The sequence below is a fragment of the Salvelinus alpinus genome, chromosome 34 (genome assembly GCF_045679555.1).
Source record: "Salvelinus alpinus chromosome 34, SLU_Salpinus.1, whole genome shotgun sequence".
NCBI classification, from domain to species: Eukaryota; Metazoa; Chordata; class Actinopteri; order Salmoniformes; family Salmonidae; genus Salvelinus; species Salvelinus alpinus.
In genome coordinates this window covers 27,035,950-27,053,014 of record NC_092119.1, presented here as the reverse complement: position 1 = coordinate 27,053,014, position 17,065 = coordinate 27,035,950, and the positions used below count along the sequence as shown (strand labels likewise).

The 17,065-nt window shown below is 42.8% G+C and overlaps 1 protein-coding gene across 4 annotated transcripts in view; it reads right to left on the bottom strand.

The window, feature by feature from the left end:
• LOC139563437 (phospholipid-transporting ATPase VD-like) overlaps positions 1 to 17,065 on the bottom strand; it is a 45,534-nt gene that overhangs the window by 10,891 nt on the left and 17,578 nt on the right. For 3 of the 4 annotated variants that reach the window (XM_071382104.1, XM_071382108.1, XM_071382106.1), the window contains 7 exons: positions 15,458 to 15,589; positions 13,360 to 13,472; positions 13,021 to 13,273; positions 9,778 to 9,983; positions 9,407 to 9,580; positions 5,248 to 6,060; positions 4,963 to 5,089 (listed from right to left, as the gene is read on the bottom strand). In XM_071382104.1, the coding sequence (XP_071238205.1) occupies positions 4,963 to 5,089; positions 5,248 to 6,060; positions 9,407 to 9,580; positions 9,778 to 9,983; positions 13,021 to 13,273; positions 13,360 to 13,472; positions 15,458 to 15,589 (1,818 nt within the window). The remainder of the gene's footprint in view (positions 1 to 4,962; positions 5,090 to 5,247; positions 6,061 to 9,406; positions 9,581 to 9,777; positions 9,984 to 13,020; positions 13,274 to 13,359; positions 13,473 to 15,457; positions 15,590 to 17,065) is intronic. The other variant, XM_071382107.1, reaches the window with a different exon arrangement.

Here is a 17,065-nt window from a genome sequence, read left to right as displayed (position 1 = left end):
TCTCAAATATAAAATATATGTTGATTTGTTTAACACTTTTTTGGTTACTACATGATTCCATATATGTTATTTCATAGTTTTGATGTATTCACTATTATTCTACAATTTAGAAAATAGTCTAAATAAAGACAAACCCTTGAATGAGTAGGTGTGCCCAAACTTTTGACTGGTACTGTATTCACAGAAATAAGACAGATCCTGCTTCTGTTGCCTGTTTGAGTGTTTGTTTAATAGCCTACTGATTCCATGTGCACCAAGCCTCATGCAACAACATGTCAAGTAACAATTTCACATTCGGCTGCTTTTAATCTTTGCTTTGCTGTAATAAAGGCTTTAAACTGTTTTTCGTTAGAACAGCCCCTCTGGTATTATTCATAATTTATTTAGTGCTGTTTACGCTGTTCCAAATTGTCCCCAAAATTATTTGTAAAATAACAATAATAACACTCCTTTTTCTTGATCTCCTTCTTATTGTAATTATTACTATTATGATCATAAGTAATGTCATTATCATTAGTAGGCTTAGTATAGCAGCCTTGTATAACCACCATTGAGCTGTAGGCCTAAGAGCGCATCCGGTTTAGCATTAACACCATAACTTACTTTGGCCTATATTTCAAAACTTATATAGGCTACTGCATCAATCAATCATTCATTCGTTAGTTTATGTCATCACACAGCATACCAGTCATTCGTGATTTGAAATGGAATCAAGCATTTTAGTTTTAAAATAAAGCGAGCCTTGAAGAATTAGCTTAAACAATAAATAAACCGTTCCATTTAGGAAATTGCATTCATGAATGAATGCGACTGTTTTTAGGGAAAAATGTATTTTTTAATCAATTTTATAATAAGGCTGTAACGTAAACAAAATGTGGAAAAAGTCAAGGGGTCTGAATACTTTCCGAATGCACTGTACTCGGTCATGTAAAGAGAGCAAGGGTTTAGGGATTGTTTTTTTCTAAACAAATGAGGCATTTCGGTAAGAGAACTTTTCAGTCAGAAATGGCTGTAATTACGTTGCAGCTTTAGCAACACGGACAGCGCGATAAACACGTTGATGTTCTGTGGTGGTCGCTGCAGCAGGGAGCAGCAGGGAGGAGAGAAAGACAAACGGGTGCTAGTCACACAGTCACTCGCTGTCTTTTCTTTTTATTAACACAGCGCAGCAAGTCTGAGCCAGGCCCGGCACAATCAAATCAATTGCTGGTTGGGCTCGCTGTAGTCATTTGTGTGTCTTAATTATTTAATCAAACAGTGTGCTTAAAGCATCAAACAAGCTCAGTGAATATATTTGATTTAAACACATAGGACTCGTCAACTAGGTTTGGCCTTGGGCCAAATTCTTTGAGCTAATAGTCGACTGGTCATTCCACAATTAGCATATAATATTAGCACAATTAATAGGCCTTTTTTTTTTAACACATCTGATTAGTACATAATAAATTCAGTGACAATAAGATAATAATTTCGATCTGATTACGCTCATAAAATCACCAATGTCTCTATTCAATTATTATTTTTGTCTATTTCTCTGTGCATTGATTGGTGGGGAAAAACATATCTACATAGCCTACTGTAAGCTGCACTACTTTTTTAACGTCAACATTAGTTCAGAACAATTAGCTTGATAGCAATATGTGTTCATAGATGTTCATCTTCCAATATTTTTCCCAATGCCAAGCCAATGTGTCTTATTTGCAATGAAAATGTTGCTGTTTGCAAATAATCTCAGATTTCATTATGAATTTAAGCATGGAACTTTCAAAGTGGCATTCCCGCCCTAGACAGAGGCCTGACGCAGAGAAATTTAAGCAATAACTGCAAGCTACACACAGCTTTTTTGGCTGACATTCTTGTCACTTAAACAAGTTAAATCTGCAGTTACAAGGAAGAGGGAAAACAGTGGTGGACATGGTGGAAAAACCTGAGGCCTTTACTAGGAGGCTTGAGTTGTTCGATTTGGACTTGTCATCTGGAAGGCTACTTCACGTCAGCACACTGAAGAAACGACAGGCAGAGAGACCAGACAGCAGATTTGTCACAGAGGTGATGGAAGATTTCATCAAGCAGCTGAGGGACAACTTCTCCACCAGATTTGAAGACTACAGCATATCTGCCCAAGGATATCATTGTTTGTACGTGATCCTCTCACAGTCCGTCCAGGTGGAGAATTCTCCTCCCTTGCTAAGAAAACAATACCCTCGCTGGATGAGGCCACAATTCAAACAGAGCTGATTGAACTCCAGATATCGAGCCAAATCAGGGATGCGCTCGGGAGTGCCTTTTGTGTTTTGGGTGGCATGCACAGAGGAATACAACACAATAAAGAAACTTGCATTTTATGTGCTAACAATGTTTGGATCGACTTATACACTGCTCAAAAAAATAAAGGGAACACTTAAACAACACAATGTAACTCCAAGTCAATCTGTTTCTGACCGTTTGAGCAGACACATGCACATTTGTGGCCTGCTGGAGGTCATTTTGCAGGGCTCTGGCAGTGCTCCTCCTTGCACAAAGGCGGAGGTAGCGGTCCTGCTGCTGGGTTGTTGCCCTCCTACGGCCTTCTCCACATCTCCTGATGTACTGGCCTGTCTCCTGGTAGCGCCTCCATGCTCTGGACACTACGCTGACAGACACAGCAAACCTTCTTGCCACAGCTCGCATTGATGTGCCATCCTGGATGAGCTGCACTACCTGAGCCACTTGTGTGGGTTGTAGACTCTGTCTCATGCTACCACTAGAGTGAGAGCACCGCCAGCATTCAAAAGTGACCAAAACATCAGCTAGGAAGCATAGGAACTGAGAAGTGGTCTGTGGTCACCACCTGCAGAATCACTCCTTTATTGGGGGTGTCTTGCTAATTGCCTATAATTTCCACCTTTTGTCTATTCCATTTGCACAACAGCATGTGTAATGTATTGTCAATCAGTGTTGCTTCCTAAGTGGACAGTTTGATTTCACAGAAGTGTGATTGACTTGGAGTTACATTGTGTTGTTTAAGTATTCACTTTATTTTTTTGAGCAGTGTACATGCGAGTCCTCCTTTTCCTCTATGAACGCAATATAGACTCACGACAGGAACCGGCTTTCATATAATGTAAACTCACTCACCTTGGTCCGTACAATTGACCTTATTTTAGCGCCCCAAAAACGTAATACTTCCAGATCAACTAATGTCAATACCATTGTAAAGCACAATTTCTCCCCTTTCCAACAGAATCAATTATATGACCCCCACGCTGCCCGTTTCTGCATGATTCAAGAAGGCAATGAGCCCCGTCGGGTCTTTTTAAAAATGGTGGGTGGGGAAGCGAAACTAATGCGTGATAGTGAGAAGGAGAGATGTTGTGTGGGAAAATTGCTTTTTTTCCACTCGATCTGTCCAACTTATCACCTTATCGCCTCTAAAATGTAAATAAAACACTATAAAGAGTTTATATAATGTGTCATTACATACCTATTTGAAGGTTTGTGTCGAATTTGAATCGGGTTTTTAGGGCGGTGCTAAAGTGATCTTCAGAAGTAAACAGCGGCTTTGAGAATGATGATCGCTTGCAGTGAAGATGCAAAAATGACCCCCTTACCCCCGTCACTGTCCATTTCTTGTTTTTAAACGATGAGAGAAGTACTACACCTGGTGGAGAGAGATTGTAAGACAGAAATAGTTGCTTAATGCGTGCTGTACATTACGGCATGACACGTCACGATGTAATGGAGGGTCAGTTTTTTTCAACTTTTCTCCAATACTATAGAGCCATTACCATGTCGATCAACGCATGAATAGAAACGCAGATCACACCCCTGATTTTGAAGTCAACACAGTCGCTACAGTCCCATTAGTCAATGGAGTTAAGTCAATGGAGGACTGCCTGCACATCAAAATCACATCCATCTCATCCGACATCGTGTCCGAGTGGAACTGCAACTTTTCCCATTGAGTAAGTAACTCAGTGGCCTATATGACTGTATTTAGTAAATACTAACATTATTGTGAGTGCTTATCCAGGGCTATTTAGGTCTCAAGCTGACAGTATTTTTGGTCCTTACAGGAGCAGATTATCCCAAGACTCCCGATACAGACATCACTTTTTTTCTTTAAATTATTGTTTTATGTAAGATGCAACAGTTTTGGCCAGTTGCAATTTTATGTAGGCCTAATACATTTTAAAAATCCCACTTCTATTGCCATTTCTTTCTTGTGAAAGATGCTGTTAAGCCACATAACTTAACTGGCTGAGGTAGGCTATTTTATATAGGCATAGGCTCGGAAGAAATAGACTCCAATTAAGCCCTCTTGTTATTTGTAAAGTCAAATTAAAATGAAGATTATTGTTGAAATGAATTACTCAACTGGTGTAGTTTTTCTGGATATGTTGCTGTGCGCCACTTGCATAACAAGTTAGCTATATTTTCAGCGCCAGGTGCTGTTCACCTCCTATTGATTGCACTGCGATTGCAACTTTACGTTTCAGCACCACAAAATGGTTCATTGCCTGCTTTATTAGTTGACTGCCTTCAGCATTCTCTCTCCTAATGAATGAAGTTAAAATGTAACCTTTGCATTATTTAAGTAGGGTAACTTCCTTCTTGGGACTTTTTGCATGTCGGGTCCGAGATTTTTTTATTATATATATTTTTTAAATGATGGGAGCCAAATAATATAAAATAACCCTGACATAGGATGTGTTAATATGGAAAAATCTTTGAAATTCGAAAGAACAGACTCTTCTTGGTTGGCCAAGATTCTATTTTTGTTGGGGACAGTCCTAACCAAGTTGCTCCTTGAATTCACCACCACAGTTTATAAACAAGTGTAGGAGCAGCACTGTTGACTATGAAAGTTACAGGCTGTGCCTTTAATTGATTTGTACCCTATGACTAATACTTTAGCAAGAAATTAAATAAATCATCCTTATTCTCCTAATGGTGTAAGAAAACATGTCAGTGGAGTTTTACCCAGTAGGGTGAGGTTGGTTTCCAGTCTCTGTGCAGACTCCAGTAGAAGCTCCTCTCTGTTCTCTATACTGGTCTCTGCAAATGCATGACGCTTCAACCAAATGTCATACTCCTCCTCCTCCAACACCTGTTAGCACAATGCACCAGTAAGTGAAAAATAATTTATTCTAACGAGGACAATCAACTATTCTAAGTTATCAAGTCTTTTTTCCATAGACACAAATGTGAATTAATGTGGTATTTAAGGTCAAAGCTAAAAAGTTTAACCACTGTAGATGTCTGTACCTTCTTAGCGATGCAGAGGGTGCGAAGGCCTTCCCTGGCGTAGTTGTCTAGGTGTTTCTGGGTTTGTTCTCTGATGTGACCCTGTCTCCCGTCTGACTGCTCAGCACCTTTAGGTGACTCTGCCAGGTCCATGATGACCGAGTCGGCTCCCTTGGTGTAGACCACCACCTGCTTGGTGAGTGGGTGGCGGACCACCACAGACATCCTCTTGCGGGTGGAGTCGAAGGGCAGGATGTGGAGCAGGCGCACAGCCAGGCTGCCCATCCCTGGCAGCTCCACCAGAAGGCGCTCGAGTGAGCGTCCCTGCAGGGTGCAGCGGTAGGCCCTGGCCGCGTGGACCAGAGCCGCCTCGTCAGGGCTCTCCGCCTCATAGATCAGTTCATCTGCCCCAGGTTCACTGGGAGGGCCTTCGGCTCCGTTTGAGTTCTCCAGTCCGCTCCAGGCCCCCGGGTTGAGGTGTAACATCTTGTCCTCTTCGCCTTTCCAAGAGCCATGCTCTCCCTCCTCCTCATACCCTTGGTCCCCATCCTCTCCAGGGACCCCATCCAGCCCTGGTTTGATACTTAGGATGGAGTCTTCAAGGTTATGCTCCCCATCTGGCTCTGTACCCAGCTTGGTGGGGGTAGGGGAGGGGCTGGGGGTGAAGGAGGCTGCTTTGCCCCTGGAAAAGAGCCTGCGTGTGAAGCTGCGAGGGCTCTCTGTAGTGTGGGGAGGAGAGAGTGTGGAGAAGCGGGGGAGGCCAAAACGCTGGAACAGCATCTTGATGTCCTCCAGGGATTTAAGGGGGGTACGGGAGACCTCTGGCACCTGGACCTGGGAATGTAATTGACAACATCAGTTGAAATGGAATTGGCACTAACCCTGGTCAAACATATACATTTTTGTTACATTCAGCATGTGCTTTCCCCCTTTGAGGACTACACATGGACATTGTTTGGAATTAAAACATCGCAAACACAGGGTTTGTACAGAAAGTGGCAAGTCAAATTCAAGGACTTTTGTCACGGATCCCCCCGGTACTGATCCTCATTCTGTTCACCAGTTCCGGAGGTCTACGTCACCGGCTTTCTAGGCTTCACTAAACGGGATTCATTATCATCAACCCCGGACTGTCTTTTCTGATTACACACACACCTGGTTCCCATTTCCCCTGATTAGTATGTTATATATGTGCCCTCTGTTCCCTCTGTCTTTGTCGATTATTGTTCCCATGTCCGTTGGTGGTGTGAGTACCTATGCGTTGGTGGAGCTGTTATGCTGCATGCTTTATATATTGTGTATTACGGGTATTGTCCCGTGTCAGTCAACAAGGTTTACCCTCGCTCTTTTGTTTGGGTACAGCCCAGTGTTTTTGTATGGGTGTATTAAAAACCCCTATTGTGTATTCCTGCGCCTGTCTCCAAAATCCTTTATACCAGCGTGACAACTTTCAAGTACTTTTTCAAGCACTAATATTTATTTTCAAGGACTATCAATTTGCAATAGTTCAAATAAAATTGTATTAGTCACATGCGCCGAATACAACAGGTATAGATAGACCTTACAGTGAAATGCTTACTTACGACCCTCTAACAAACAATGTAGTTTTAAAAAATACAGATAATAAGAAATAAAAGTAACAAGTAATTAAAGAGCAGCAGTAAAATAACAATAGACTATATACAGGGGGTACCGGTACAGAGTCAATGTGCGGGGGCACCGGTTAGTTGAGGTAGTATGTACATGTATGTAGAGTTATTAAAGTGACTATACATAGATGATAACAACAGAGAGTAGCAGTGGAGTAATAGGAGTGGGGGGGCGAATGCAAATAGTCTGGGTAGCCAGTTGATTAGATGTTCAGGAGTCTTATGGCTTGGGGGCAGAAGCTGTTTAGAAGCCTCTTGGACCTAGACTTGGCGCTCCGGTACTGTTTGCCATGCGGTAGCAGAGAGAACAATCTATGACTAGGGTGGCTGGAGTCTGACAATTTTTAGGGCCTTCCTCTGACACCGCCTGGTATAGAGGTCCTGGATGGCAGGAAGCTTGGCCCCAGTGACGTACTGGGCTGTTCGCACTACCCTCTATAGTGCTTTGCGGTCGGAGGCCGAGCAGTTGCCATACCAGGCAGTGATGCAACCAGTCAGGATGCTCTCGATGGTGCATCTGTAGAACTTTGAGGATCTGAGGACCCATGTCAAATCCTATTCCTATTATGCAATTGTTTCTAGTCGCCACTAGATGGCAGTATATCGCCACAACCTCAACAAAAAAAACGAACTTGGTATATTCATCACTACCTTACAAGTCCTACTCAATAATAAGTGTTTTACTACTTACATGAGTGGTAAGTCAGTACTGATGACGTAATTTGAGTAGTGATGAGCAGAGCTTTGGGACATACCTACTGGTGAACACACATTTCCTATTGCAGCTTAATGACCATTGTATTTTTATTGGGCATTTGGGAATCTACTACTTAATAGTTTGAGGACACACACTGGCAGACGAGAAGTAAGTACAGGGAGTGAATATTTAATAAATAACGGACATGAAACAAAACAAGGACAGAGTCTGCACAAAATAACATTAGTCTGGACAAAATAACATTAATGCAGACACGGGGAAGAAACTGAGGAAGTGACAGATATAGGGGAGGCAATCAATAAGGTAATATAGTCCAGGTGAGTCCCATGAAGTGCTGATGCGCGTAACAATGGTGACAGGTGTGCGTAATGATGGGCCACCTGTCACCCTCGAGCGGCAGCAGGCGTGACAATATCCCCCCTCTAGGGGCGCCACCCGGCGTCCCACCTGGGCTGGATGAGCCGGCTGAGGCGTGGGAGCCTGACGAAACCCGGCTGAGGTGGGATGGGAGCCTGCCGAGCCAACAAAACCTCTCAAGCCAGCTAAGGCATGGAAGCCCGACAAGCCAGCTGAGGGACCCCTGGTTCCTTCGGCAGCGGCACCTGGACCAGACGTCACAAACCCCAACAAAAAAACAAAAAAACTACCTGATGCTTCCAATATTCGTGTCTGCATTCTGTGAGGACAGACGCTGGGAGACGAGAAGCAAGTACAGGGAGTGGAGATTTAATTAATAACAGACATGAAACAAAACAAGGACAGCGTCTGGACAAGGGAAACAAGAAGACATTAATGCTGACCCGGGGAAGAAACTGATGCAGTGACAGATATAGGGGAGGCAATAAATTAGGTAGAGTCACATGAAGCGCTGGTGCGCGTAATGATGGTGACAGGTGTGCGTAAGGATGGGCCGCCGAGAGGGAGAGCGAGAGCAGGTGTGACATAGTTACAAAAAAGCATCTTGCTTCTGACAGGCAGCTTTAACGTTGCCGTTCGTGAGAAGGGCGGGTGGGCTGTGTGAAGAAAGCGGCATGTGAACATCCAACAGAACGGCAAAAGTACAGCTGCCACTTGATGAAGCGTAATATCGCGAGCGCTCCTTGAACGAGGCTAAAAAGCTCTGGAGAGAAAAAGTCAATGTAGAACTGGCGCCAAAGCAGAATGCAGCGTTGTGTCTTTCCCCCTTCAGGGCCGATTCACCCATGCTCACAAAGTCAGTCTTACACATTTTTTGCACATTACACGTTGTGGGTTGGTTGGGTTCAGTGATGTAGTGGTAAAAAAATAAAATGGGTAAACAAACATATAAAACACAACATGTAAAGTGTTGGTCCCATGTTTCATGAGCTGAAATTCAAGATTAAAGACATTTTCCATACACACATTGAATCTACATTTGCCCGGCATTTTAACTGTCTATGTGATGTTTGGCGGCGTCTAAATCAGTCAGTTCTGTACCTGCCTGGCTGAGTGGCAGTGTGGGTGGAATGAGCGATCTCACCTGGAAACCAGAGTGCGAAACACTTGAGGAAATAAAACTCGGCAGTATGCCTGGAAATGAATTCGTAAGACCAATACATTTTTCAAATATTATATTAAATTATATAATATTAACATATTTTTATCATTTTCTCTTCTTTCATTTGAATTCAAGTACCAACTGAGAACATGTCTGATTTGCAGTATTGCAGTACTTGAATTGCTTGAATTTCAGAGTGCCAAATTCAAGTACTTTAATTAAGCACCTCAAGCACCATGTGCGAACCCCGCAAACATCTACCTCCTTTTATTAAGTTGAGGCTATGTTACGTACCACATGGCGGGGCTGGTTGGGAGAAGACACCACTACCGTGTTGCAGATAGCCAGAGCCATGAAGAAGTCAACGATGTAGGTGAGCTCCATACTGGCGTCCCTCAGAAGGAAGAGTGGAGAGGACAGACAGTTCAGCTTCTGAACCAGGAAAGGGTCTGGGACTATATCCTTCTCCTTGAGGGAAGACAGGAAAATATGAATTAGACATTTCATATCATGCCGTCAGTTGTGTGTGATTCAACGAATCAACTAATCACCAAGTCTTGATTAGAAGAATCAGGTGTCTTAGTGCTTGGCTAGAACAAAAACGTGCATCTCCTGAGGGGTCTTATTGAAAATGGATTAATAAACACTGGGTGTATGAGTTTCACCATGGGGCTACTGAAGGCGCTGTGTCGGGGCAAGGTGGGGCTGGGTGACTCCTCCCCCTCAGAGTGGCCTGTCAGTGTGTGCAGGGACACAGAGCTGCGGTTGCAGCTGAGTGACTTGCAGCTCAGGGACTTGGCGCTGGCACGTGACTTGAGCGTGTGGGAGCAACCCATCGCCTCATCCTCCTCGTACACTTCAAGCCTCCTCGCTGCCAGAAAGACAGACAGGGAAGGACGAAAGAAATGGTTAAATACATTGTACAAAATCCTTAGTGTCATGGTATCATGGGAGGCAGGTAGCCTAGCGGTTAGAGACACTCCCGAGGGTATTTCAGGACAAATAAGCACCCACAAAAAAATATAATATACCGTTAATTTACCGAAGTTACCGCAATCTTCAGTAATTTTGGTAATTAACAGAAAATCTATGGCAATTTGTCATAACTTTGGTCATTTATACTTGAATAACACTTTTTTTTATTATAAAATATAGAGTATTAATTTATTATGAATACTCGGTGACCCGTTCCTGTAGGTTCATGCTCTACAACATTCGCAGAGTACGACCCTGCCTCACACAGGAAGCGGCGCAGGTCCTAATCCAGGCACTTGTCATCTCCCGTCTGAATTACTGCAACTCGCTGTTGGCTGGGCTCCCTGCCTGTGCCATTAAACCCCTACAACTCATCCAGAACGCCGCAGCCCGTCTGGTGTTCAACCTTCCCAAGTTCTCTCACGTCACCCCGCTCCTCCGCTCTCTCCACTGGCTTCCAGTTGAAGCTCGCATCCGCTACAAGACCATGGTGCTTGCCTACGGAGCTGTGAGGGGAACGGCACCTCCGTACCTTCAGGCTCTGATCAGGCCCTACACCCAAACAAGGGCACTGCGTTCATCCACCTCTGGCCTGCTCGCCTCCCTACCTCTGAGGAAGTACAGTTCCCGCTCAGCCCAGTCAAAACTGTTCGCTGCTCTGGCACCCCAATGGTGGAACAAACTCCCTCACGACGCCAGGTCAGCGGAGTCAATCACCACCTTCCGGAGACACCTGAAACCCCACCTCTTTAAGGAATACCTAGGATAGGATAAAGTAATCCTTCTAACCCCCCCCCCGCCTTAAAAGAGTTAGATGCACTATTGTAAAGTGGTTGTTCCACTGGATATCATAAGGTGTAAGTCGCTCTGGATAAGAGCGTCTGCTAAATGACTTAAATGTAAATGTATTATATCTGTGTCCATAGAGTTTAGTAGATAGACCATATGGTTCAAGAGAAAATAGCCTAATTAATGAAATATTATCTAATCAATGAAGTTCGAAAAATAAATATAAAGGGTATTTTATGCTGAAACCCTCATAATAAACACCAATGGTATTCACTAAGTTGATGGTTTACATTTAGCATAATGTTTTACAGCTTTCTCATATTTTATTTAAAAATATACAGTACCAGTCATAAGTTTGGACACACCGACTCATTCCAGGGATTTTCTTTATTTTTACTATTTTCTACATTGTACAACAATAGTGAAGACATCAAAACTATGAAATAACACATATGGAAATATGTAGTAACCAAAAAAGTGTTAAACAAATCAACATATATTTGAGATTCTTCAAAGTATCCACCCTTCACCTTGATGACAGCTTTACACACTCTTGGCATTCGCTCAAGCAGCTTCATGAGGTAGTCACCTGGAATGCATTTCAATTAACAGGTGTGCCTTGTTAACAGGTCATTTGTGGAATTTCTTTCCTTCTTAATGCGTTTGAGCCAATCAGTTGTGTTGTGACAAGGTATGGGTGGTATACAGAAGATAGCCCTTTTTGGTAAAAGACCAAGTCCATATTATGGCAAGAACAGCTCCAATAAGCAAATAGAAACAACAGTCCATCATTACTTTAAGACATGAAGGTCAGTCAATAGGGAAAATTTCAAGAACTTTTAAAGTTTCTTCAAGTGCAGTCGCAAAAACCATCAAGCGCTATAATGAAACTGGCTCTCATAAAGGACCACCACAGGAAAGGAAGAACCAGCGTTACGTCTGCTGCAGAGGATACATTCATTAGAGTTACCAGCCTCAGAAATTGCAGCCCAAATAAATGCTTCATAGAGTTCAAGTAACAGCACATCTCAACATCAACTGTTCAGAGGAGACTGCGTGAATCAGGCCTTCATGGTCGAATTGCTGCAAAGAAATCACTACTGAAGGACAACAATAATAAGAGATTTGCTTGGGCCAAGAAACACGAGCAATGGACATTAGACCGGTGCAAATCTGTCCTTTGGTCTGAGGAGTCCAAATTTGAGATTTTTGGTTCCAACTGCCGTTTCTTTGTGAGACGCAGAGTAGGTGAGCGGATGATCTCCATACGTGTGGTTCCCACCGTGAAGCATGGAGGAGGTGTGATGGTGCTTTGCTGGTGACACTGTCAGTGATTTATTTAGAATTCAAGCCACACTTAACCAGCATGGCTACCGAAACATTCTGCAGCGATACGCAATCCCATCTGGTTTGTGCTTCGTGGGACTATCATTTGTTTTTCAACAGGACAAGGACCCAAAACACACCTCCAGGATGTGTGAGGGCTATTTGACCAAGAAGGGGTGATGGAGTGCTGCATCAGATGACCTGACCTCTACAATCACCCTACCTCAACCCAATTTAGATGGTTTAGGATGCGTTGGACGGCAGAGTGAAGGAAAAGCAGCTAACAAGTGCTCAGCATATGTGGGAACTCCTTCAAGACTGTTGGAAAAGCATTCCAGGTGAAGCTGGTTGAGAGAATGCCAAGAGTGTCTAAAGCTGTCAACATGGCAAAGGGTGGATACTTTGAAGAATATAAAATATATTTTGATTTGTTTAACACTTTTTTGGTTACTACATGAATCCATATGTGTTATTTCATAGTTGTGATGTCTTCGCTATTATTCTACAATGTAGAAAATAGTCAAAATAAAGACAAACCCTTGAATGAGTAGGTGTGTCCAAACTTGGCTGGTACTGTATATAAAAAAAATCATATATTATTTTAGAGGGCCAGAGATGATTACATACACCTGTGATAATCTGAAGTACCCAAAAGGGCCACTAGATGTCTAAAATCCCTGAAAGATACTAAAATTCTGATATTTTACTGGTAAACTTTGAACGTTTCCAGTAATATACCCTCCCTTTGCAACCCTAATCATGAGTACGCCTGATGGAAAATGTTGTGTTGTGTAGAAAAATGTACTTTGACTTCTCACAATTTTCCTCGTGGGGGTACTCCACCCCAGCAATGGTGCAGCGCCGGAACACCATCTTGTTCTCTGTCAGCGTGCCAGTCTTGTCTGAGAACACATACTGAATCTGACCCAGGTCCTCTGTGATGTTCAGGGCCCGACACTGGATCCTGGAGTCCATATACTCATTATAGAAGTCCACGTCGTTCTGGATGAAGAAGATTTGACACAGTTTGACGATCTCGATGGAAACATACAGGGAGATGGGGATGAGCACCTTCCAAGGAGAGAATGGAAGATAATTTACCATCATGAATTTAGCATATTAACACAAAGTTTTAAGACATTTAGTGTGCTACCTACCTGTAAAACTATGATCATGGTCCAGAACAGGTAGAAGCCAGACAGGGCAGGAGACGTGGTGTCAGGGATCAGAAAGGAAGCATCCTTCAGGTTCCTGAGCCAGAGACCATGGCCTGGGGGACACAAAGAATGATACGGATGTGGTCAAAATACTTGTTTACAGCAGCGCTATACAGTTGAAGTCAGAAGTTTACATACACCTTAGCCAAATACATTTAAACTCAGTTTTTCACAATTCCTGACATTTAATCCTAGTAAAAATTCCCTGTCTTAGGTCAGTCAGGATCACCACTTTTTTTTAAGAATGTGAAATGTCAGAATAATAGTAGAGAATGCTTTATTTCAGCTTCTATTTCTTTCATCACATTCCCAGTGGGTCAGAAGTTTACATACACTCAATTAGGGCCAGCAGCATACCACCCTGCATACCACTGCTGGCTTGCTTCTGAAGCTAAGCAGGGTTGGTCCTGGTCAGTCCCTGGATGGGAGACCAGGTGCTGCTGGAAGTGGTGTTGGAGGGCCAGTAGGAGGCACTCTTTCCTCTGGTCTAAACAAAGATCCCAATGCCCCAGGGCAGTGATTGGGGACACTGCTCTGTGTAGGGTGCTGTCTTTCGGATGGGACGTTAAACGGGTGTCCTGACTCTCTGAGGTCATTAAAGATCCCATGGCACTTATTGTAAGAGTAGGGGTGTTAACCCCGGTGTCCTGGCTAAATTCCCAATCTGGCCCTCAACCATCACGGTCACCTAATAATCCCCAGTTTACAATTGGCTCATTCATCCCCCTCCTCTCCCCTGTAACTATTCCCCAGGTCGTTGCTGCAAATGAGAACGTGTTCTCAGTCAACTTACCTGGTAAAATAACGGTAAAATAAAATAAATAAAAATTAGTATTTGGGAGCATTGCCTTTAAATTGTTTAACTTGGGTCAAACATTTTGGGTAGCCTTCCACAAGCTTCCCACAATAAGTTGGATTAATTATGGCCCATTCCTCCTGACAGAGCTGGTGTAACTGGGTCAGGTTTGTAGGCTTCGTTGCTCGCACACGCCTTTTCAGTTCTGCACACAACATTTCTATGGGATTGAGGTCAGGGCTGTGTGAAGCCATTTTGCCACAACTTTGGAAGTATGCTTGGGGTCATTTGTGACCAAGCTTTAACTTCCTGTTTGATGTCTTGAGATGTTGCTTCAATATATCCACATAATTTTCCATCCTCATGATGATTTGTGAAGTGCACCAGTCCCTCCTCCAGCAAAGCACCCCCACAACATGATGCTGCCACCCCCATGCTTCACGGTTGGGATGGTGTTCTTTGGCTTGCCAGCCTCCCCCTTTTTCCTGCAAACATAACGATGGTCATTATGGCCAAACAGTTCTATTTTTGTTTCATCAGACCAGAGGACATTTCTCCAAAAAGTACAATCTTTGTCCCCATGTGCAGTTGCAAACCGTAGTCTGGCTTTTTTATGGCGGTTTTGGAGCAGTGGCTTCTTCCTTGCTTCTTTTGATTTTCCCATGATGTCAAGCAAAGAGGCACTGAGTTTGAAGGTATGCCTTGAAATACATCCACAGGTACACCTCCAATTGACTCAAATGATGTCAATTAGCCTATCAGAAGCTTCTAAAGCCATGACATCCTTTTCTGGAATTTTCCAAGCTGTTTAAAGGCACAGTCAACTTAGCGCATGTAAACTTCTGACCCACTGGAATTGTAATACAGTGAATTGTAAGTGAAATAATCTGTCTGTAAACAATTGTTGGAAAAATCACTTGTGTCATGCTCAAAGTAGATGTCCTAACCGACTTGCCAAAACTATAGTTTGTTAACAAGAAATTTGTGGAGTAGTTGAAAAACAAGTTTTATTGACTCCAACCTAAGTGTATGTAAACTTCCGACTTCAACTGTAGCTGTGGTAAAACAGCAAAGACCAAGAACTGTGTGGTAGGACAAGATAAGTAGTGTGTTCATATAGATTTGGCCAGCAAACATACAGCTGTGGTCAGTTAAATTGAGAGCAATACAGACCTACTGTATAGCTGTGGTCGGACACATGTTTTCATATAGATTTGGTCAGTTATATTGATCAGTACGGACCTATAGCTGCAGTCAGACACATGATGACCAGCAGGACAACGCTCCACAGCACGTCCACGTTCAGCCTGCGCTCCAATTTACTGCGTTTATACCTCGGTCCATTGTTGTTCTTCATGGCTTTGGTCTCGTGACCTGGGTTCAAGATCACACAACACAACCATGGCTATTTACATGTAAATGTATGTGTGCTTTTACAGCAGACCAGTAGTGCAAAGTACTTAACTTGTTTGGGATAGGGGGCAGCATTTTCACTTTTGGATGAATAGCGTGCCCAGAGTGAACTGCCTCCTACTCAGTCCCAGATGTTAATATATGCATATTATTATTAGTATTGGATAGAAAACACTCTAACGTTTCTAAAACTGTTTGAACGATATGGCAGGCAAAAACCTGAGAAAAAATCCAAACAGGAAGTGGGAAATCTGAGGTTTGTAGTTTTTGAATTCACCCCTATCGAATACACAGTGGGATATGGGTTATTTTTTCACGTCCTAAGGCTTCCACTAGATGTCAACCGTTTTTAGAACGTTGTGTCAGGCTGCTCATGTGAAGGGGGGCCGGATGGGAGCTGTTTGACTAAGGGGTCTGCCTACAGCCTCCTTCTCAGTCACGCGCTTTCACTTGAGGTAGCTCTCGTTCCATTGCTTTTCTACAGACAATGGAATTCTCCGGTTGGAACATTATTGAACTTTTACGATAAAAACATCCTAAAGATTGATTTTATACTTAGTTTGACAAGTTTCTTCGACCTGTAATATAACTTCTTGAACGTTTTGTCCGAATGGACCAGATCGCGCTTTTGGATTGTTTACCAAACGCCCTAACAAAAGAAGCTATTGGACATAAATGATGGACATTATCGAACAAAACAAGCATTTATTGTGGAACTGCGATTCCTGGGAGTGCATTCTGATGAAGATCATCAAAGGTAAGTGAATATTTATAATGCTATTTATGAATAATGTTGACTACCCAACATGGCGGATATTTCTCTGGCTGGTTTGGGCTCTGAGCGCTGTTCTCAGATTATGCTTTTTCCGTAAAGTTTAAAAAAAATCTGACACAGGGGTTGCATTAAGGAGAAGTGTATCTAAAGTTCCATGCATAACACTTGAATTTTCATCAACGTTTATAATGAGTATTTCTGTGAATTCATGTGGCTCTCTGCAAAATCATAGCATGTTTTTGAACTACTGAACATAACACACCAATGTAAAATTTGATTTTTGGATATAAATATGCACTTTATCGAACAAAACATACATGTATTGTGTAACATGAAGTCCTATGAGTGTCATCTGATGAAGATCATCAAAGGTTAGTGATTAATGTTATCTCTATTTGTGCTTTTTGTGACTCCTCTCTTTGGCAGGAAAAATGGCTGGGTTTTTCTGTGGTGACCTAACATAATCGTTTGTGGAGCTTTCGCTGTAAAGCATTTTTGAAAACAGACACTGTGGCTGGATTAATGAGAATTTTATATTTAAAATGGTGCCTAATACTTGTATGTTTGAGAAATTTGATTTATGAGATTTCTGTTGATTTGTATTTGGCGCCCTGCAATTTTATTGGCTGTTGGCGAGGGGTTCCAAGTCCTAGACAGGTTAA